At 32.0% G+C, this 24,341-nt stretch overlaps 1 protein-coding gene across 1 annotated transcript; it reads right to left on the bottom strand.

Moving 5' to 3' along the window:
• Positions 1-24,341, bottom strand: LOC139484280 (myosin heavy chain, clone 203-like). The gene is made up of 9 exons (XM_071268015.1): positions 24,290-24,341; positions 20,054-20,186; positions 19,367-19,450; positions 17,776-17,901; positions 16,234-16,338; positions 9,231-9,335; positions 8,662-8,766; positions 8,094-8,198; positions 1-115 (listed from the first exon to the last, which is right to left on the bottom strand). Exons 1-9 carry the CDS (start codon positions 24,339-24,341, stop codon positions 1-3), a joined length of 930 nt encoding a protein of 309 aa, XP_071124116.1.

Here is a 24,341-nt window from a genome sequence, read left to right as displayed (position 1 = left end):
TTATGTAGTCGTAACCCTCGAATGTGTAAGCCCTGCCTCAGATGATAAGTTTTTCTCACATTTCTGTTCCATTAAAAGTATCTTTTGATCAACAGTTAGATTTTCTGGTTCTAGCCTAAAAAAATAGTTTATATAGGTTTAAGATGTAGAGTTTCTGTTGAAAAGTTGGCTGCTGGCATGACATTTGGCAGCATACATTACAATTGAAGCATAGTATGAATTAATAATCAACACAGTTCTACTTACAGGATTGTCCTACGAAGATCTTTCTGGTAGTTCTATTTTACTTATGTATAATATTGATAGAAAAACACCAGGAAGATCTTCGTAGAATAAGCATAATATATATACAACTCGTCTAAACATCAACCCAACAATGTTAGATCTGTCAATTTGCTTTCGCAAATTTTTTGTTCTTCCCTTGCCGGGATTCGAACCCATGCTACTGAGATATCGTGACACCAAATCGCAAAATCGCACGGCCACCGAAAGCTTTGTTTTTTTGAAGCCCAGGTGGTCGTGTGGTCTAGTAGGATGGCTACAGTGCATGCGATTTCGTGTCACGAAATCTCAGTAGCATGGGTTCGAATCCCGGCGAGGGAAGAACAAAAAATTTGCGAAAGCAAATTGACAGATCTAACATTGTTGCGTTGATGTTTAGAGGAGTTGTATATACATAATTTACACAGCCATGTATCACCATCATTGCTGGTGATCCGATAGATAGATATGTTGTAGAGTTGTCACTGACTCATACGTACTTATAAATATAATTATTTTCTGTGAATGTATCTTGCATTAATTTGTAGGATCCTTTACTATAGATAATTGAGCTGATCTTTAACAATAACATCTCCATGCCTTATATATCAAGTATTGTAGTACGACGCTAGATTAAAACTGACGAGGAAAGGTAACACACGGCCATCGAAAGCTTTATTTTTGTGAAGCCTAGGTGGTCTTGTGGTCTAGCGGGACGGCTTCAGTGCATGCGATTTGGTGTCACGATATCTCAGTAGCATGGGTTCGAATCCCGGCGAGGGAAGAACAATAAATTTGCGAAAGCAAATTTACAGATCTAACATTGTTGGGTTGATATCGATGTTTAGACGATTTGTATATACATAATGTACACAGCCATGTATCACCATCATTGTTGGTGATTCGAAGGATAAATCTGTTGTAGAGTTGTCACTGATATATATAAAAGTCTATAAAAAAGACCAACCAGCAAATTTACTATGTACCGGATCGTCTAGAATAGGCGATACTATGCAGATAAGGAAAACATTATATCAGTCTAAAGATTTGCACAACGGTACTGATATAAGATGTTATAATGTTGTTATAAAATCGAACAAAACTTACTTGTATTATTACTGATCTATGTTTACACCTTATACATTATGTATCAGTATTGTTAAAACTTATGTTACAGTATAAGGCCATTTGTTGAGCCGAAATATTTGTCAAAACGATTTAATAACAACATTTTCGTATTATAACATCTTATGTCAGTACCGTTGTGCAAATCTTTAGATTGATATATATAAATCATTTTGACAAATATTAATTTTATATATATATATATATATATATACAAGTATAAATTAAAAACAACATTTAAACCTATGATTGCATTGGATAACAACTGCAATTGTTATACGTGTGCATGTAAAACAAATTATTTTGTAGAGGCGTCACAAACAACATTTTCTAAAAGACCAAAAATGTGAAAAAGTATATTTTAACAATACGCATTTGACTAACAGGTCGAACATCTGATGTTATTAAACCCTTCCATTGACGAGGTTCTTAAACCCTGCTGTCTGCCATTGGCCATATATATATATATATATATATATGTTAAAGTATTAAAACAATGATGAAAAAAGATAAAGGAGTACGATTATGGTGTTATTTTTTGGCAACTTTTCAAAACTAACAATGACATTCATAGGTTTTACTTCCTTTTAAACTCTTATAAACGAACTAGTTTTAGCTCGATGAATATAGATTATATCAAATTAAAAAAATCGGGGTCTTGAATGCATATATTTGCATCCCCAAAAAATATCAACGCGTGAACGGGTATCGTTGACATCTCATTATCGATATTTTGTTTTCTGCTTTGATTCCCCAAATATGGACAGTGAATTTTTTTGTATTTTCCCCGATAAACTTTCGCAATCTTTCTTTCTTGTTAGTGATCATTGTGACAATGATTGGGCGTTATAAGATATATTTTTTTCTGGAAGGATAGCTTACATTTTAGTACGATGATGAATACATTTTATAAAATGAATAAGTACTTTACAGCATGATTTTATATTTTTTTTCATTATCCATTCGAAAAATATGTCCTGTTTTATACTTTTTTACGATTGATTAATAGGTCGGGAACACTACCTTATATGGATATGCATAAATTTATTTACACTTATTTCCTTGCACATGTAATTGTTTATTTACGTGTGACGCAATTTATTTTTACCTGGGTTTTTGATCAATCCAATAAATGAGGAACAATGCATGATGGACTACTACACGTTTACAATCAACCGAGAACACGTGTTATTTACTGAAATGCAATAGATTTTTTTATGCATTGCGGGATTGACAATTTTGCTTAGTTTTTCACTTTTTGTATACATATTTATAGCTTGGGATATAAAGTATTCTTTTCATGCTCTGATTACTGAAGAATTGTTTTTGTGCAAAGAAACGAGTGTTTGAGTTAGCCGATATATAGCCATTATTATGATTGGTGATGACATGGAAATCCACAAGACAGCAACGAAACAACGGTGACGAACACAATTACCCATTAGACAAACTAACTAGTGTAAATCTAGCCGTTTATAACAGTCGGTGCTAATATTTATGAGGACCGCAACTTTCGTATAAATAGTGAGAATAATAAGGGATCCTTGAATTTTGTGTTTGTGAAAAGTTGAAGACTAAGAATGTGTTAATGATCTGTTGGGGTCATTAAAATTTCCCAGTTTAAAAAAAATAATAAAAAATTATGAGATTGTACTTACTTTTATGATTGAAAAGTAATTCAAATCGAGTAAAAGTACTATTTTTTGTAACTCATCTTTACGAAACACAACGTATTATCCGGGAACATTATAGCTGATTACACTGTATGGGTTCTTCTCATTGTTGAAGGCATTATGGTTGTCTTTCAGTACTTCATTACAGCCACTTCATTTGAAGTTTCTGTGGAGAGTTGTCCCACCGGAAATTATAATTGTTTTATCACATTCCTTATTTTTGTGAACAAACTCCTTTTAAAAAAATCGGTTTTTCATTATGAGATATTTACTGTAGAATACTAAGTAATATTTTCATATATTAGAGTTTGACAGGTACAGAACATGCATAACGCCTTTATCATCAATCACATAACATCTAGACTGAAAGAGACATTTTTTTTATTATCATCTTAAGTATTGATTTTTGACATATTTCAGTATTTTGGACTTTTTTCTATTTCAAACTGTTTCCTTTGTTATGCAGGTAATGAAGCGATCAGTTGTAGTTTGATTTTGCTTAAGTATTTTCAAAGTTCCTTTTTTTCTTTCAAATGGAGATAATGATTTGATTTTATATTTTTAACGGACTCTGACATTTGCCAACCTTAATAAAATCCTTTAAGATGTTATCCATGTGTATGTGTTGAACCAATGATTGCTTAGCTTAATAGATTATGTCTTGGATGGAAAGATATCGCATTTGGCACTCATACCTCATTTTTTTGGTTTCATACATAGCACGTTTTAGAAAACCGTAGTGGGCAATATGGTTCCCATTATGATCCAGAGGATTTATATGATTGACAATGTTGCACATAAGTCGATATGACAGCAGCCTATCAATAAAATTCCTCTAAGATATATTCGGGATAAAATCAACAACAGATGGACTTTATCGATTGACAAATACAAATTTGTTGAGCTTTATATCGTGCCGCTTTTAATATGAAACTTTTATTAGCAAACGAAAATATTATGATGTCCTTAAGTTAAAGTTCTTATATAAATTTTACACATCAAGTTCAGATAGTAGTTTTTAAGTGCCAGTTCTTCGTGTTTTTCGAAATAGATTTTTTTTAAATGTTTTAATATACAGGTTTAAATAGGTTAAAAAAAAATGTCATACTGTACAGAGGTCACTACATATAAAATTTTATTGTTTTACGCCGGTGCAGGTACAATGCATAACAATGGAAAAAACTTGTTCAACTACTTTTACAAGGCGAAAAAGAAAGTCAAATCGTGAAGCAAGTAAACAATACTTAATAATCTGAGCATGCAAATTGAAGATTATGTTATATATTTTACAATAAACATGTTCTTAGAACAAAAACTTGTATTATGAGAGTCCCAGACACTATATTAGTTGACACTAATTCCACGTGTTTTCAAGTGATAGTAAACTCGTAGTAGTAGTAGCCCACAATGCACTGTTGTTCATTGAGTCGATTGGTCAGTTTTTGAAGGCCATATTGGCCTTGTGGTTTGGAAATTAAGATGCAAATGTATTCTGACGTCAGGAAATCTAGAGTTTTTGACCTGAGTAAGGGAATAGGTTTTAATTAACTCCTCACAAACCTATACAATCTATAATTCACCGAAATGTAGATTATTAAGTGACCGGACATCACTTTTCATAATTAAATGTTTTTTTTTCAAGGTTATTGAATTTGTTTTTGTCCAATGTTGTCATCTGGACGGTTTTCAGTGAATTTTTCTTATTTCGCGTAAAGTATCAATTTGGCAAGTACGAGGCTAAAATTAAGATCCATTGGCGACTGCATGCTGAATTTACATGCTGAACATGCATTTCTCTTTCGTTGAAACCTGCAAGTTTGCTTTCAATTACAACAAAAGTACTTAGATCCAAGTTGTCCATAACGGCGACGATTTACATTCGCATTATTTTTCTATTCATGCAATTGACAAAAATATTTTGCTCCAAGGGTGACTGGGGAATAGAAATATGGTCATTTGGTCTTCTCCCTACCGGCAGTAAAACGCTTACCGAAGTGGGGAGTCCGTTTGGCTGCGTGGGATGTATTAAGATCGCAGTCACGTCCGGTCAGAATTGGGACGTTAAATCCGATGTCTCGTGTAATGAGAGTGCCACGCTCTTTGCACGTTAGGAACCCTTGCAACAACTCTTTGAGGGCCCGTAGTTGGCTTGTTGCAAGGCAAAATTTCTTGCCCTATTATCGATTATACCCTCTTTTCCAGTGGAAGTCCAAATTTCCCCGACCATCGTCCCTAATGGCCTCTATTATGACAAGATCTACCTTGTGTTTATTGTGAACTTGTTCTCGTCCTGAATATGCATGAAATATTTGCCACTGGACGTTAAGCAACAACTAATCAATCAATCGAAAATAATTTGCTCGGAAAAATTAGTTGATTTACAGCATTATATGTTATCCTTCAATTAAACATAGAGGAATAGTAGTGTATATATATATATATCATACTATACATTTCCTCTAGTTCATGATTCTTAGTAACAAGTACGTCCCTTTCCGCTGTTACTTTATCAATGGTGGCTTTCCTCATTTGAACAATATTCCATGCATTCTTTGCGCTTATGTCAATAGAGAATATATGTATACGTATTTATATTAAAAACTCATAAGTGCGATGGAGACGCTCAAGTGTGATTTTTGACAAAGCTTAGTACCATGATCTACGACAAAATGCGATGGTCTGCCCCATTACATAGAATGAGATAAAGTCCCATGCCTGAAAACCCTCAAGTGCGTTTTCTCGCAAAAGTATGTTCGTATGCCAGGGTTCGAACATTGATAATGCAAAGCATTTTATGAAGTTACAAGCCGTTTGTACAAACAAAAAAGAACATGCCGTTAAACGAGAATGTTTGCCCAGATACATGATTTCTATTAGAAAATAAAAGAATTAAAGGATCCCTATCCAGAATATGTTAGTTGGTGCTGGGAGAAGTTAACTTGATATGTTATAATAAATTTCAATGAAACAGATAAGGTATAAAAAAGAAAGAAAAAAGCAGAATCTAAATGTTCTATTGGAAGAAACTAGTATTCGGAATATATGATGACGATACATGTCCATTGTACAACATAAGTGCAAAGGATTGAAAATCTTAATGAAGAGTCTAATCTAAAGTTGATAGAATAATGAAAATCAATGAAAGTCAAAAAGTTGATCAACGTAAAAGTGACGCTGTGTGTAAAATACTAAGAAAATTATAGTTTCCATCAGTTCGGGAATATTTCAGATTGCTGTTTAAACACAATGACAAATCAGATAGAGAATTTAACAAACCCTTCCAGCTACATACTGTTGAAACAGTTGGTGGCAAGTATATTGAAAGAAGATACATCAAAGATAAGGATGAAATTACAAATAAAATTTTGATATATAATAGCAATTATCAAATGATTATTGTTTATCAGATAATTGAATTTAATGAGGCTTCTTGCGTATGTCGTTTTTAGATTATGTGTTTGTATTATAAATCAAAAGTGTCCACTTACACTGTCTTACATTTTGGAACGGCTTTTTCTGTTAAGAATGATTACATGTACATATAAAACAGAAGTAAACAGCATTACAATGTATAACAAACTCCTTAAATAGTTTTCGGTTTGTAGGTCATGAGCTGCAGTCAACTGTTTGGATAATGTGATCTTTTATTCCCCATTGGGCTGGCATAAGAGCTGCTAGCCAATCTGGTGGGAAAACCTTAATTTGCATAGGCTAGGAGTACAAGTTAAATGGATAACTAAATCAGGAATGAAATTGAAAGATCTGGATTTACTTTTATAAGTGAAATTAAAATGTGGCCAGCCCTAAATTATATATTTATACATCTAGGTGCAAATGATTTAGTATTTATGAAATCAAAAGAGCTAAAAGAGAACATCAAATGTTCAATTTTGAGAATAAAGGTTCTTGCACCTGACATTAGAATAATATGGTCACCAATTTTACCAAGGCCCTATTGGCATGGAACATAAAGGCCAAAGTTAATAAATATTTAGAAAAAAAGTCAATTGTTCCGTAAGATCGTTTATAAAGACCGAAGGCACATATATTTTTAAACGTAATTCAGGTTATTTGCATTTAAAAAATCGGAGAGACTGTTGTTTTCAGAGGTCTGTGTAAACAGTGGGGGGTTCTCCGTCCAGTCAACTCTTGTACGTAGAAGGGATGTTTCGACACTAATGTCATCATAGGGTCAACGATATGCCCTTTAAAGCCTTTGGCTAATGGTTTGTTTGTCTCCCTGGAATTGGTTAAACATTTTATCTGCGGCCTATCAAATATCCACACATACATATTTTGTACATATACTTGTTGTATTATTAGGAATAAATATTCTATTTTCTTTTTTACAATTTGCATTGTCTGTTTTTTTTCAGCGCTAGTAGTCCGTTTATTAATTGAATGATTCATCCAAACCGTCTTGCGGAAGTTCGCTTGTCATATCTTGGACTTTTTACAGATTTTAGGAATCCTCTGGTTTTATGGATTTAAATGCTTGATTTTGCTTTGCCCATTGACCCCCATTTTTATTTTTATAAATCTTTTGCATGCATAATTATAAGCCATCTGTAAAGGTCTTATAAAATCTTTGTTATCTTTAATAGTTTTTGAGCTTTAACGTGTGAATGATTAACCTATGAAAAATCTAGAGAAAACATTTTCCTGAAATTTGACAGAGTTTCTAAATTGCTTCAAAGATTTATTTTTCATATTGGTCAACCTCAAATATGCCATACGAATAACTGTTTTTTTTTTCTTTGGGGAGGGGGGGGGGGGGGTCAATTTATGAACGCCACTACATATTATTTCGCGTTTAGTCCTTAATACACGAAGCATGTTTCGCGATTTTAAAATTTACTTGATGTAGTTCAATAAGTATAGTTCCATGTTGTTTGTAATGTCGACGGCTTGTATTCATATTAATTTTCTACTTGTGGAAGTTCTGAAACTAAATCGCTGGGAAAATTAGTTGGTTTACAGTATTGTATCTTTCAATTGAACATGGGGAATTGTAGTGTATATATCATACTATACCTTTCCTTTAGTTTATTATTCTCAGTAACAAGTTGGTCTTTTTCTGCTGTTACTTTTTTAATGATGTCTTCTTTCTTTTGGGCATATTCCATTGCATTCTTCAATCTGGTGCCAAACGAGAATATATGTATGAATATAAATATGAATGACTCATAAGGTAGAAGGGTGCGATTGTTTGATACGCTTTAGGAGGCTCGATGGTTTAAAAACTATAAGCAAAAATTGAAACATTTGTTGTTTCGTTACACATTTTAGTTATTTCACTATTAGTTGTTACTTTATGATACGGTAATTCATGAAAGTTAAGCAATGAACGCTGAACCAACTCATTTACCCAACTATATTATTTCGCGTTTAGTCCTTAATGGCATGTTTCGCGATTTTCAAATTTACTTGTTGTAGTTCAATAAGTATAGCTACACGTTGTTCGTAATGGCGACGGTTTGTATTCATATTATTTTTCTACTTGTTGAAGTTGTGAAACTTAATCGTTTGGAAAATTAGTTGGTTTACAGTATTGTATCTTTCAATTGAACATGGGGATTGTAGTGTATATATCATACTATACCTTTCCTTTAGTTCATTATTCTCAGTAACAAGTTGGTCTTTTTCTGCTGTTACTTTTTTAATGATGTTGTCTCTCTTTTGGACAAGTTCTATTACATTCTCCGAGCTGGTGCCACAAGGGAATATATGTATAAATATAAATATGAATGACTCATAAGGTAGAAGGGTGCGATTATTTGATATGCTTTAGGAGGCTCGATGGTTTAAAAACAATAAGCAAAAATTGAAACATTTGTTGTTTCGTTACACATTTTAGTTATTTCACTATTAGTTGTTACTTTATGATACGGTAATTCATGAAAGTTAAGCAATGAACGCTGAACCAACTCATTTACCCAACTATATTATTTCGCGTTTAGTCCTTAATGGCATGTGTCGCGATTTTCAAATTTACTTGTTGTAGTTCAATAAGTATAGCTACACGTTGTTCGTAATGGCGACGGTTTGTATTCATATTATTTTTCTACTTGTTGAAGTTGTGAAACTAAATCGTTTGGAAAATTAGTTGGTTTACAGTATTGTATCTTTCAATTGAACATGGGGAATTGTAGTGTATATATCATACTATACCTTTCCTTTAGTTCATTATTCTCAGTAACAAGTTGGTCTTTTTCTGCTGTTACTTTTTTAATGATGTTGTCTCTCTTTTGTACAAGTTCTATTGCATTCTCCGAGCTGGTGCCACAAGGGAATATATGTATAAATATAAATATGAATGACTCATAAGGTAGAAGGGTGCGATTGTTTGATATGCTTTAGGAGGCTCAATGGTTTAAAAACAATAAGCAAAAATTGAAATATTTGTTGTTTCGTTACACATTTTAGTTATTTCACTATTAGTTGTTACTTTATGATACGGTAATTCATGAAAGTTAAGCAATGAACGCTGAACCAACTCATTTACCCAACTATATTATTTCGCGTTTAGTTATGGAACGCCGGAACTGTCTTATAGTGTAAATATTTAATGTGTTCTGTCGCTTTGTCTTTACGTCCTGTCGTTTCTTCTTTATGTTATGTGCAAATATCTGTATTTCATGACACGGCATCTCTGTGTTATGTCAAATTAGTTATTTGTTTGGTCAAACAGTAGTATGATTTGTCATTGCTAAAGTTTGTTGTGTACAATAGGCATTATATCATGCTTTTACTACTATATATTCTGTGAATACTTCGAAACTTTATGATCAAACACCTTTACATTCTCTCATATTTTATCTATGTTCTGTCTATTCTTCTTTTACGTAAGTTAGTTAAAAATTGCGTCCTGTCTCAAATGTGATTGTTATGCCGAATGTATTAAAGGTTTTGTTTTGATACACCTTTGTTCTATGTAAACCTCATGATATTATAGTCTTTTGGCGTTATGTTGTGTTAATACATATGTATCTCCAGTGAAAAACACAACACATCATGGTATAAATCCTATGCGTTTTGCCAAACAATTGATACTCTCTGTGAGCATTCATTACGTCATGTTCAAATGCCTTTTACATTATGTGCAAATGCCTTTTACATTATGTGCAAATGCCTTTTACATTATGTGCAAACAACTTATACGTTTTGTGCAAACTTCGTTTACCTTATGTGCAAACATCGTTCCCCCTATGTGCAAACATCGTTTACCCTATGTGCAAACATAGTTTACCTTATGTGCAAACACCTATTGCGTTATGTGCAAATACCTATTAAGTTATGTATAACAACTACATTATTATGTGCAAACACTATTACTTTATGTGAAAATACCGCTTACATTATGTGCAAACACCGATAACGCTTTGTGCAAATGCCTATTACATTATGTCCAAACATCTATTACGTTAGGTGCAAACACCTATTACGTTATGTCCAAACACCTTTTACGTTATGTGCAAACACCTATTACGTTCTGGTAAACGCTTTTTTGACACAGATTAAAACAAAACGCATCAGTGATATACATATACATACCCTGTTATTCGAAGCAAAAAGAAAGCTACATGTAAAAAACAAAATGCAACCTCATTTCTTTACGGAAAATGTGAACGGAAAATAAGTTGATATAAAAAAAGAAGACGTGGTATTATTGCCAATGAGACAACTCTCCACAAGAGACCAAAACGGCACAGAAATTAACAACTTTAGGTCATCGTACGGCCTTCAACAATGAGCAAAGCCCATACTGCATAGTCAACAATAAAAGGCCCCGAAAAGATTATGTAAAACAATTCAAACGAGAGCACTAACGGCCTTATTTATGTAATGTTCTCTTTCATCTGCACCAAGCGGGTCATTTCATAGGTCGCCATATCTTGCATACATAATCATAACATATGATTTTGGAAGGCGCCGAATTACATTTATGAATTATAGAATTTTGACAAGGTCAACACATTATATATGCGTCTATTCAGATTATATTGACCGAGGTCGAAGATAGTTTCCCGCCACCTCTTATCTTGTATTTGTTTTTTTGAATAAGCAGGGAGTTTTGGCAAAACTGAAGCCAGAGACCCCTCTTAATCAAACTGCTTATAGAACCAACAAACGCAGCTCAATCATTTTCAAAAATTCTGGTTCCGCCACTGGTCATTGAAAGAGAAAATAAAATTAGGTCCGTGTGTTTGTTTATCTAATGATATCTTAATAAACAACTTTTCCATTCAATTTACATCGGATGACCGTAAGGGCATTCATGTGTATTGCTGTCGCCTAAATTTCCATTACGTAACCTTCGTTTATAGATTTTAACCGATCTAGAAACATGATAATAATAAATACGCGGACATTATCGAGTGCAAAATTACATTCCTTATCACTTGTTCTTAATTCATTTCAAATGGATACTCCTAAAAATATATTTTTTTGAACATAAATTAATGATATGAAAATGTCGTTAAACTCGTTAGAAACATAAATAAAGTAAAAAATCTTTAATATTTATACACACGTACAGAAAAAGTGTGTTACTGCATGCGGAAGAATATCTCAAGGTGGAACACCACTAATTCGGGCCCGGCCAGAAAGCACATACCAGAATGTAGTACATATTTAACACAAAATAGTTCCTACGCATGAGTGTAACATTCAAAATATGTAGGATATTTAGGTATTTTTGGCATCAAATGAAAGCTGAAGGACTGGTGATCATTGTAGAACACTTTTGGACTTTTAATTTTAAATATAAAAAAAATTGCACCAAATTTTAAAAAGAGGGTACATTTTGTCTGTATGTCAGATCTGAAGTACCTGTTTTGGTACATCCAGAGTTCTGGGAACCAGTTCTTTCTTATATTCCATTAAAGGTATGCTGATTTTTTCAGTACAATACACCATTAAGTGTTGCTTTGACATGAAAAGATTGCCACTTTATTCGAACTTTAAATGAAAGAGGTGTGCCTGCTTGAAATGGAGGAATTTAACATAGAAAGTAATGGGACCATGAATTAATGGTGTACTTTCTCAAGAACGTTTGCAATTTCCCATGCAGAATTATCTGTCTTTGCTCCCTCTCTCTGCGTGGGACATTGAATGTTTTGCTGGAAAATATGAATGCCCACTCAAATTCAATCTATCAGAAAAATCGAATTATTACAGAAGAGTGTCCACCATGCACTTGCATAATTAATATAGTGCAATAGAATGATATACAAATGGATAAAAATTATATTTACATGCAACTGTAATTTACAAATATTAAAATAATGAATAACAAAAAAAAAACAGAGTTTACTGATTTGTATGACTTCTACGATGAGGTTGAATTTATCATCCACGCACAGAAAAAAATATTCATCTGTACTTTAACGTCACTTTCAGGTAAAGAGATGTGATTTGGTTTTCTGAGACAAGTGCGTGTGACCGTCCAAAGGACTTGCGGTCATCCGATGTTTTGTACTTCAGTACTTTGATTAATATCTTTAACATAAAGATGTTCTCTAAAAATTAATAAAACATAACAAGAGTTTTATATTTTTTTAAAATGTCTTATTATCCTTATTTTATCTTGATTCATTTTGAGAACTCAAATCGTATCAATGACATACTGCACATTTAAAAAATTTTTAAAACTGGGAGTTAGCTGGCAGTTGTTTCATGGTGCTTTAAACGGATGAACAAGAGGGTTCCGAAATTCCAACAATACAAAACATGACAAGTGAACTTTCTTAATTTATAACCAGTAGCAGGAAAATTACAGAAGAATTTAAGCCTTCCCTTTCGTGTTAAAGTCTGTCACAGTTTTATTTATGTTATATAGGTGATTTTTTTTAAAGAATTTTGACTAAATATGTTACGTCGATTTCAAGGCGAACAAGATTGCATCAATTCAAGATTGTTTCCGCACTTTGAGGATAATTTGGTTTGAATCATATGAACTTCAAGCCTCGCTAGCTATTAATAAAAAAAAAAAAAACCGTCTCGCTTTAACAGTAGCCGAAAAAAGGGGGACCGGTATATCTAAAAATGGCAATATTTAACGGAAACTGTCAAAACATATTTTAGAATGATTTAGATCCAAAAGAATATATTTGTATGAAATTTTATATTTTTTAAAATAGGATTTCTCAAAATAATGATGTGCAGCAAATCCCTTTTATGAACATTTGGCTTAATAGTGTATTTAGCTATATTTATCGAACCATTCGCGTTCATAACTAAACGCATCGAAGCTTACCGTTTATACCGTATATCCCGCAATAATATTCATTGAATTTATGACTCTCCGTTTGGAAAATAGGTTGATGTTTCTAATTTATACGATGATATTCGTTGAAATATTGAACAAAAAGATAAATTCATATCAACAACTGTGGAATAATGTATTGATTATAAATGTACTTTGTCGGTAAACGTGAAATTTATTTGTACGAGCTTTAGAAACAGGACGAAAAGCGAGGCTTACCGAATTTTCTCCTGTTTCGCAGCGAGAACTAATACATTTTATATTTCTGACAATGTACATATATTGTTGACAATTTACACCTGGTATTTGAGCATAACGTGTTTAAATCTTAACCATTGTCTCTGATTTTTATAATTATTGAAAGAAATATCCATATTACCGATTGATCAACATGGAAGCGGGTAGCAGGAAAATGTATTTGTACATGCACAAACAAAACAAAACAAAATGTTGTTTACCCGTTATTTGTATACAATAACTAGCTAATTGCAGGATAAAAGGGAATTACTTAACAGTAACCATTTTTTTTTAAAACTGGTGAAAAATTAAATGGGGTACGTAGAAAAATAAATAGATTAGCTGACTATGCGGTATGGGTTTTTTGTTAAAGGCCATAAGAAGATCTATTGTTATTTATGTCTTTGTCATTTGGTCTCTCGTGGAGAATTGTCTCATTGGGATTCATACCACATCTTTTTTTTTATAGATAGTCAGTTTTTTTCTGAAATTCAAAGGGAAAATTATGTTATGATGACCATTTTAGCAACGAAATTATTTATTTATTCTTATAGACAACAAAATAAACAATATGCATATCACTTATAAAAAAAATAATAGAAGAAAACAATTACAATTTACTAGAATATGTATTTTTTGTACCGTTCTTGATGACACGGTTCCAAAAGTTACCAGACCAAATACGGATAAATGAAAGTCATTATCTGGAGTTTCAAGTTGCGGGATTTAATTTCGAGTATGGCCAGTGAAGGTGATACAAGGCTGGTAACCTTTTCATTCAAAAAAAAATATGTGTATGCGTCATTTTTGTAGATTACAGGATAATGCAGTTTTTAATATGAAAAAAATAGTTTTTTCGGGGGGAGAAATTGCAGCTTTTTTGTTACACCCTTCTACCTGTCTGATCCAAAATCGGATCAAATTTTCCCCAACATCCCTGTTAGTTTAAAAAAAATTGGTCAGATAAGAGGGGCGGGTCACCTGACCACCCCTTTTTCAGGACACCTACCCGTCTCAACACGCCTTGTCAAGGACGGAGGAAATAATAAGTCTTAGGAAGGTTATTCAGAATAATATTCACAACTGTTAAAGGAAATGAACGAAAATAAAATCTTAAACATTTTGTAGGATTCCTTAGCTGCTACATGAATCGTGGGAGACGTCATTACATTTGTAGCATTAATCTAGTACACGTTTCTCGCTAGATGAATACCCTACTGATAGGGTAATAACAAATCATCCTGGTCTCTTGTGAATAGTTGTCACATTGGCATTTGTACCACATCTTCCTTTTTATATCGTTTTGTTCTTTTCCGTTGCACCTCTTGAAAACTAAAGTCGTGTCTGTATATTTGTTACAATTTTCAACAAGTAAAGTGAACAAATTTTCAAAGCATGGATGCATAACGCACTTAAAGTAGAGCAAAATAATTTCCCATGAAACTAGATACATTGTATGTATATAGCATTTTTACACCAAACAATATAATTAATATAAAAATCCACAGTTTGTTAGAAAGGTCAAACTTTTAATTTTCTTCATTTTCAAAATGCATATCATTGATGCGTTTTGTTTTAATCTGTGTCAAAAAAGCGTTTACCAGAACGTAATAGGTATTTGCACATAACGTAATAGATGTTTGGACATAATGCAATAGGCATTTGCACATAAGTTACATGGTGTTTGCACATAATGTAAGCGGTATTTGTACATAACGTAATAGTGTTTGCACATAATGATGTAGTTTTTATACATAACTTAATAGGTATTTGCACATAACGTAATAGGTGTTCACATAAGGTAAACGATGTTTGCACACAGGGCGAACGATGTTTGCACATAAGGTAAACGAGGTTTGCACAAAACGTATTAGTTGTTTGCACATAATGTAAAAGGCATTTGCAAAGGACGTAATGAATGCTCACAGAGAGTATCAATTATTCGGCAAAACGCATATGAATTATACCATGATGTATTGTGTTTTTCACTGGAGATACATATGTATAAACACAACATAACGCCAAAAGACTATAATATCATGAGATTTACATAGAAGAAAGGTGTATCAAAACAAAACCTTTAGAACATTTGACATAACAATAACACTTGAGACAGGACGCAATTATTAACTGACTTGCGTAAAAGAAAAATAGACACAGCATAGATAAAATATGAGAAAATATAAAGGTGGTTGATCATAAAGTTTCGAAGTATTCACAGAATATATAGTAGTTACAGCATAATGTAATGCATATTTTACACAACAAAGTTTAGCAATGACATATCATACAATTGTTTGACCAAACATATAATTAATTTTACATAACAAAGAGATGCCGTGTCAGGAAATAAAGGCATCTGCACATAACATAAAGAAGAAATGACAGGACGTAAAGGCAAATCGACAAAACATATTAAATATTTACACTATAAGACAGTTCCGGCGTTCCATATTTAGTCCTTAATGGCATGTTTCGCGATTTTCAAATTTACTTGTTGTAGTTCAATAAGTATAGCTACACGTTGTTCGTAATGGCGACGGTTTGTATTCATATTATTTTTCTACTTGTTGAAGTTGTGAAACTGAATCGCTGGGAAAATTAGTTGGTTTACAGTATTGTATCTTTCAATTGAACATGGGGAATAGTAGTGTATATATCATACTATACCTTTTCTTTAGTTTATTATTCTCAGTAACAAGTTGGTCTCTTTCTGCTGTTACTTCTTCAATGATGTTGTCTCTCTTTTGGACAAGTTCTATTGCATTCGTCGAGCTGGTGCCACAAGAGAATATATGTATAAATATAAATATAAATGACTCATAAGGGTGAAGCGTGCGATTGTTTGTTCGATTAAGGAGGCTCCATGGTTTAAAAAAAATAGCAAAAATTTGTTTTTTCATTACATTTTTAATTATTTCACTATTTGTTGTTACTTTATGATACGATACAAAAATCAACCAAACAAAATCAATTTGTTTCGACCCCAGATGACTTGTATAATTGAAAAAGCTCCAAATTATCTGCCTTTGTTGAAGAAATGCTATTTCTTTTTGAAAAAATAAAAAAATAAACTTTTGTAAATCATCGGTGACCTAAATTTTTTATTATTTTTTTCAAATGAACTGTACTTAAACTAAACTTTTGTACTATTTAAGCGATTTGTGGAATTTAGTTCTCTACTTTTTTCGATTTTTACCTTTTTTTCTTCTATCAGTCCAACAGAAAAAAGTAACTGAACAAAAATGCATGCTTCTTTCAAAAGCAGATTGTGAGCTTAAATGAACGGCGACACTATATTTTTTTTATTTATTTTCAATTAATTATAGGATAAAGTTTATATATTTAGTGAAAGAAATAGTGAACTCCTATATCTAAAAAAACATATTTAGATCCGCGAGCCCCTTTAGTGTTACTTATACTTAAATAAAACATCTTTTTGTTTTTTTAAATTTTGTTTTTGTAAGGAAAACTAAATCTCACAGACTTGCACTAATAAACTCAAAATCGTTCAAACTTTTTTTGGTCTCTTTTTTCAATTCCCACATTTGCGTAGATCGCAGAAATCTACTGTCATCTTCCGGTCTCGTTGTGGTGAGACTTTGAGGGATCTAGTAAAATATAGGAACTCAAGGAACACAATACCAATATTTCATTTTTTATAATTCTTTGTCTTTGATATGAATTGACGTTACCAGATGAATAACGTTTTTTTGTTTACATTGAACATGACGTCATAACTTAAATAACGTCACAAGTAAAATCCATAACAACAGAACCAATATCGGAAACGTTACGGTATTTCCGTTTCTTTTTTTAACAAATATTTAAAGTACAAAAACAAATAATTCATACAGACTTTGTCCCAATTCACATGTAATGCCTGCTTCATATTAATACTGATAGGTTGAGTAAACATATCGAAATCTATTTTTATAAGAAAGGTGTAAACCGTTACTTGTCTACATTTCTTTGATCCGGAAAAAACAGACACACAGTAAATTAACTTGACGATTTATTGATGACTATTGACTGTTTTTTAGAAATATAAAACAAATAAATATTCATATTTTACTTCATAAGATTCACATTTCGATTATTTATTTAATCTCTGTAATAATATCCAATATATTACAAAATCAAAACTTAATAATTATCATATTTTCAAGCGTTCCCAATACTTCTAAAATTCCATTTGACAATACAGCATACCCAAATTCTAAAAACTCTATTTCCTTTTGTTGTACTTTAAGCTTTTTCTCAAGGTCTTCTTGTGGTTTAATCATTTCTTCGAGTTCTTGTATTGCTTTGTTAGAAGTGCAGTCTAGGTAGTTGCAGCTAGTAATATAAACAAATAAACCGGTATTTCTGTTTTATGTTGAAATATTACCAATACTATCCGATGAATATACATTAACATTAAAAACTAAAATAGACAACTGAACCATTAAAATAGGATCAAGCACAGATAGACTTTGTGATACAGAAATGTAAATTTTACAATTATTCCCCTCCATAATTTTGCATTTAGTTAATTTTCAAAGTTAGAGTCATAACAGATTTTGTTGTACACGAAACGTTTGACGAACTTTGCTATAATCATGGTATCTGATGAGGATTTTTTTCTATACGCCAGATACAGATGAACAATAATATAGTCTCGGAGTCACTGACTCAACCTTGAAAACTTAACCTTGATTAATATTCCTTGATACTAAAGGGACATACAAACTTTATGTCTAAAATAAACATATAATGCCATGGTCTAAAAGGAAAACACAACAATAGACAAATAGTACATACAACATGCAAAACACACTATGGAATAAAAAGGACTGAGCAACACGCACCGACACCAAAATGGGGGTGCCCATGAAGGATACGAAGATCCTGGAATGACATAGATGTGGCATTCGTAATTTTGTAATGTACAAATCCAGTAATAAGTTTAATTTGGAAGGTCTGATTCCAGAAAAGGGTATGGGATTGTAGTTACGACATAAGGAAGATATCCGTTATAACCTTATGGACATGATCGAGGTGGGAATTAAATCTTACCACTTGGAACTCTTGGTGTATAGCTTCAATGTGGACCTTACCCTTCTATCAAGGAAATCATAATAGGAAATACAAGCCCTGGGCTACCATACTAACTGGGAGCTGTATACTCCGTATACATGCGCTGCTAAGATGATTCTACATAGAAATGGAGAGTTGACAATGGGGAGGCTTAAATCATCTTTTTTGTAGTGAAGTTTTGTTTTCAACTGACCCTGCTAATCAATTTCTAGATTTTTTTGTTGAAATAAGGTTTAAGTTTGAAGTCTGAAATACATGTAGCCTTGCAAGAATATGATATGAAAATAAAAAAAACTTTCTCATTTGAAATTAGTATTTAACACAAGAAAAAAGAAAAAAAATATAAATATTGCCTACAAGGTATGAAGCATAAAGGTCTTTTCCCCGTCTGATATATAAGTCTTTATTCATTGCCATTTTAATTGTTTACGCTGTCTCCTTACTGCTGCCAACGGATAGTTTTGCTATTCAGTAACTTTTTTCTTAGTTAGGACTCCGATAGCTGATCGATGAACGTTTTATTAACACATGTACATTGTAGTATCCTTTTTAGGTTTACTCCAACATTTTCTACATTAGGACATGCATAAACCAAGTCAGGAATTCAAAGAGATGACTGCAACTTTACCTTTAGAATCCTAAAAGCAATAGCTTTATAGTCAAATGTTAGCCTATATCAACATTCATATAGATGTGTTAATGTAACCTTAATGTTAATATTTACTTTTGTTTAGTTTCTTCTAGTTCCTTTACTGACGTTTCATTTCCATCAATGACTTGGATACACTCTGTTTGCTGTTCTTCGTTCCTGTGAAAGACAAAAAAAGCCGACCAATTAAAGTAATTTATTTATGAGAATTAAATAATATGCCCAAAAAACAAAACAAAAAACAAAACAAAAAAAGAACTTTCGCATTGTTTTCATTCGTATTTCAGTTATGGAGCATTTTGTCAATGTATGTTGCTGGAGCAATACTAGTAGAAAGTTCAGGTATGATTTGGATGAACTTCGTCAATAAAAAAATTGAAATTTCATGCGGTAATGTAGACCCCAATATTTTTTTTATCGACAACATGTTCACATATTTACTAGCATCATTGATATATTCATACTATACTGGAAATGGGCGTTTATTACGAATAAAGTGCCAAATATTTCGTCACTTGAAATACAATATATTGTAAAAAAAAACCATTATTTGTAGAAACAAATAAATTTGATGGAATTGTTATTTTTCATTCTGATATGTTATTTTACACATTTATGTCACATTTAAAGATGTTCACGGAAAAAAAGTAGACTCTAGTGTATACCACAAGTTAAAATATGTTGATATATCGTTCACGAGTTTTGTATGACAAGTGACGTATGAGTATCTATGTAAAGGCGAGTCGTGTGCTCTATGTTTACCCCATCTTAACGTTGATCAAATGTTTGTTTTCATATAATATTGAAATGTCATCGTCGTCTTTACATCTGTTTTCACATGCGTTCATGCTGTTGGTTAAAACTGTACTAAGCATATTCTCTTGTTTCTGTTTAACTACAACACAAAATAAATGTGCGTACATTTTAAAAGATCGTCGATTCAACTTAATAGTGCATATAATGTGTTAAACTGAGAAATATCACTTATATAGTCCGTGTTTCCTAGATGCCTTTTCTAGATAGGCTGTTATTTGGAGCGCTTTGATTTAAAATAAAATTGAAAGTTAAGGTTGTTTAATTGTTTATAAATGAGAGGCATGATAAAGCAAAAGGGACCGTAAAAGAATAGTTAATTAATACATTTTAATTGTAACGAGACGTGATTATAAGACACATTTTCTTTACTGAATTCTTTATTGAGAGAACATCATTTATATATACGGAACATAGAGGTCCAGAAAAAATAAAAGCTTCTTTCCATTTTGCTAATAACCACCTACATAAAGTCACCCCATGAGAATGATAAAAATAGAACTGTGTGTTTATGGGATTATTTGTTGAAAAACACATCTCCCAAAAACCGTGAATCTGATGTCACTGAAAAAAAATTATTTTTTAAATGTCAATTTTTCTATATTTTTTTTAAAAGTATGAATTTGCCAACAATTAAAGCTGTATTCGTTTATATGTTGGGAATTCTCTTTTGTGGACCGTCTTATATGTATAATGATGACTACTTGTGTGAAGCATAAAGAAGTAAAATATTGTGATAGTTTTGCAAGAAAAATTATATTCTAAATATCACAAAAAGTAAAATAACAAAAATATATTTTGAAGTCCCTAAGCAAATAGCAAAAAAAAAAAAAAAAAAAAAAAAAACACGCACAAAAGCTTAAACACTACAAACGAATGGATAACAACTGTCATACTATTGACTTGGTACTGACATTTCCTGATAATAACAAAGAGGGATAAAGCCGGATTTACTAGCTATCTTGAACTCTCACTTGAATGAAAGTCGCATCAAATGGAATAACATTGACAACGAGGAGTGAAAAAAATAAAGAAACATTATTGGTTAATAAGGGCAACAATAGTAAAACCGCTGTTCGAAATTCATAAATCGATTGAGAGAAAGACTCTCTTAAAATCTAAACATTTCAAAACCACAGATGTAAGTGATCATGTAATGTGAAGTGTTATATGACTAAAAGGAACCTACTAGAATGGCAAATCTATTTAAGGTTGAATTTGCCTTATGGTGTTAGAAAGAACTATTTTCTGAATATTTGATTGACTAATCTATAGGAAATCTTATTACTTATAAAGCATGTTAGTACCGACGCACTGACTACTGAGCTGATGATACTCTCAAGGTATTACAGCCTATCAGCTGTGGTAATGCTTCAGTGTTATTGAATTAGTTATTGTGTCTGTTTCATATTATTTTTGTAAAAAGTAAAATTTCTACTTACCCAACAAGCAAATTATTAACATTATAGAAACTGAGACCGAAACTGTAAACAGAAAAGAATATAAGATATAACAATAAAAAAAGATGTTTTAAAAGCACAGCAAGACGATTTATCACTGAACAGAAGGTACTTAGTTCAGTTAAAGATAACAGGTCGACGACAAAATGACTACTCAAACACAAAACACCAAAAAGCAATTGACAATCAACGTTATTCAGAAATGCATCAATCAATTGTTTTTTAGTTACTTTTAGGAAAAGAGTTAATGGTTCGATTATCGTTCATGTTTTTATGATATATATCGGGAGAAATAATTCTATTGATGATTTCTATTTTAAGTGATAGAGACAAAAGTGTGCTTGTATATATTTAAAGATTCATATAAATATTATAAACATATGTTTGTGACAAGTGTGAGAACCAATTAGTTAACTCGTGTCTTAGATTGAATTATTATTTACATATCGACTTTCGATCTCAGGTAATGAATAAGCGTTACGAGGAGTGAAATTAACATGTAATATATCTGATCAAATTAACTAACTATAACCATCAGACAAAATATGACCAGTAATCGTGACCCTAGTATATAAACACTTACTCCATTATAACTCGTTATCATTTTTTATGGGGTCCAAAGTGAATAAAACACTTCACTTGTCATTCTTTTATAGTCAATTTGTTGTTGATCAAGAGTCAGGAAGTTGGGAAGTCAATTAACATTCATTCTGTCAACAATAATCAACAAGTGTTGTTTTTATTAGCAATTAAAATTTCTTTTCTATAACGTATGACAAGTGTTGCTGAAAAGGAAATAAAAAGTTCTTGTCTACGATGAATGACATATGTATTCATTATAGTTTCTACTTGGGCTTCTTGACTAATTGATACTCTTGTTTGTTAAATACAGTTTTTTTTAAAACTTGTTTTGTACTCTTTAGAAAGTGCACGCGGTTTACCTTACAAATACGCAATATTTCATAACATTTTTTGAATTTGGTAATGGTCAAGGGTTTTTTACGAATACGATATCACAATTTGAAGATAAAATAATTGTGTCTGGAAACATCGACTAACTTTTCTAGAAGATTGATTGATAATAGTTATCAAAGGTCACAGGATTATAATGTGATATGCCAGGCGCGCGTTTCGTCTACATTAGACTCATCAGTAACGCTCAGATCAAAATAAGAACTGAGTGATAAATAGGGGAAACAGTCTCCTAGGTGTGACACAGTTTCTCCGCCTTCAATTTAAACTGATGTTGTAGAGAACCATGTGCTGTTTCATTTTATAGGAAAATTTTGCCTTCAGAGGTTAACTTAAATGCAGATGCGTTTGAAGAATTTGATCTGAACTATTTTTTGAAATTCGTGCCGAATGATAGTTAAGGCCCAGTTGGTTTGGTACTTCAATCGATCTAAACGTAGGGTGCTTGATGCTTCTAGGGCTTCTCCTATATGAATTAATGTACCAGTATCTCAAAGAGGGGCAAAATATACCAAAGAGACAGTCAAACTCAAAGATTGAAAATAATCTGACAACGCAATGGCTAAAAGAAAAGACAAACAGACAAATCATAGTACACAAGACATCACACTAACAAAAGACGAAGCAACACGAACCCCACCAAAACATGAGGGTGACCTCAACCTGTTGATGAACAGTTTGATTATGATTGTGCTTGAGAAACCTCACAACAAAAAACACAAAAGAGAGACCTGGCTTTAAATACTGTCATGTCATTAAAATCAAATCAGAATAGTATTCATTTTTTTAAAAGCTTTGCGTATTCAGTGTTTAATACTACAAGATCTATGTTTACATGGACTTTAGTTTTTTTAGAAACGCTGAAATATATGCAAGAGTCAAATGATTTGTTCTTATATCATGTGTATTTAAATATTCATACCAAAATTGAAAACAAACGAATATGTTTAAGGTATATAGGGTGTCTTACTCCATCTTGGATTTTAAAATACCAGAAAATAAGGTCTAGATCTTTGATAAAATGTGCAAATTCTGAGATTAGTTGGTAATTCATGTGTGAGAATTTTCATTATAATATAGAAAATTCCATGTTTTATCATATTTATGGTTGTATTTTACAAAAAAACAAAAACTTTTGTTTGATTCAACTTTTTCCAACTATGCCAAATAAGGGGAGGCAACTCAAATGCAAGGGCTGATAATTGAGATAGTGTTACTTTTACTATAGAATGTTTTAGGAATTTACCAATTTTGTTATGTAGCAAGAAAACGAGTCCGGTGACCCAGTTTTTTCTTTTTCTTATCTGAAAGAATAATATTGGAGCTATCTTCTCATATTTTATCTCAAAATTCAATGTTGTGGTTTTCGTTTTATGGCGGAAAATTAGGTTTTCCATGCATAATCTATTCAAATCTGACAAATTTGCACAACCTGTAGTGTGAAAATAAGTCCCGTGACCCATATTTTTTTTTTTATAAAATTAATGTTTTTAAACTAGCTGGATGTAAGCTACATTTTGGCAAATTATTAAAAATTCTATGATGATAATTTAGACCTTAAATATGGTAAAAACAGAAATCAGTCAACACACCATATGATAGCAAGTGTTTGTATAACGGATATTTCATAACGGTTAACGCAAGTGAAAAATTCAATGTATGTTTCATGGAAAAATGAACACAACATATAAAACTGTTCCTTTAGATTTTCCAGATGCAAGATTTGGATAGAACAATTTAACAATTTTCTTACCTGAAATGATAACTATCTTTAGCAGTATTTCATACTTATCTGGTCCAGTCAT

The sequence above is a fragment of the Mytilus edulis genome, chromosome 8 (genome assembly GCF_963676685.1).
Source record: "Mytilus edulis chromosome 8, xbMytEdul2.2, whole genome shotgun sequence".
NCBI lineage: Eukaryota > Metazoa > Mollusca > Bivalvia > Mytilida > Mytilidae > Mytilus > Mytilus edulis.
The sequence above is the reverse complement of the archived record's forward strand: the minus strand, read 5'-3'. Positions and strand labels throughout refer to the sequence as shown.

What these genes read in the sequence shown, in the direction of transcription:
- LOC139484280 (XM_071268015.1), bottom strand. Translation starts at nt 24,341, where the DNA reads ATGACTGGACCAGATAAGTATGAAATACTGCTAAAGATAGTTATCATT. An exon ending in ATAGAGTTTTTAGAATTTGG is followed by an intron (nt 16,339 to 17,775) that starts GTATGCTGTATT and finishes TTGTGGCACCAG; the next exon opens with CTCGACGAATGCAATAGAAC. An exon ending in AATAATAAACTAAAGGAAAG is followed by an intron (nt 116 to 8,093) that starts GTATAGTATGAT and finishes CTATTTTTTTAG; the next exon opens with GCTAGAACCAGAAAATCTAA.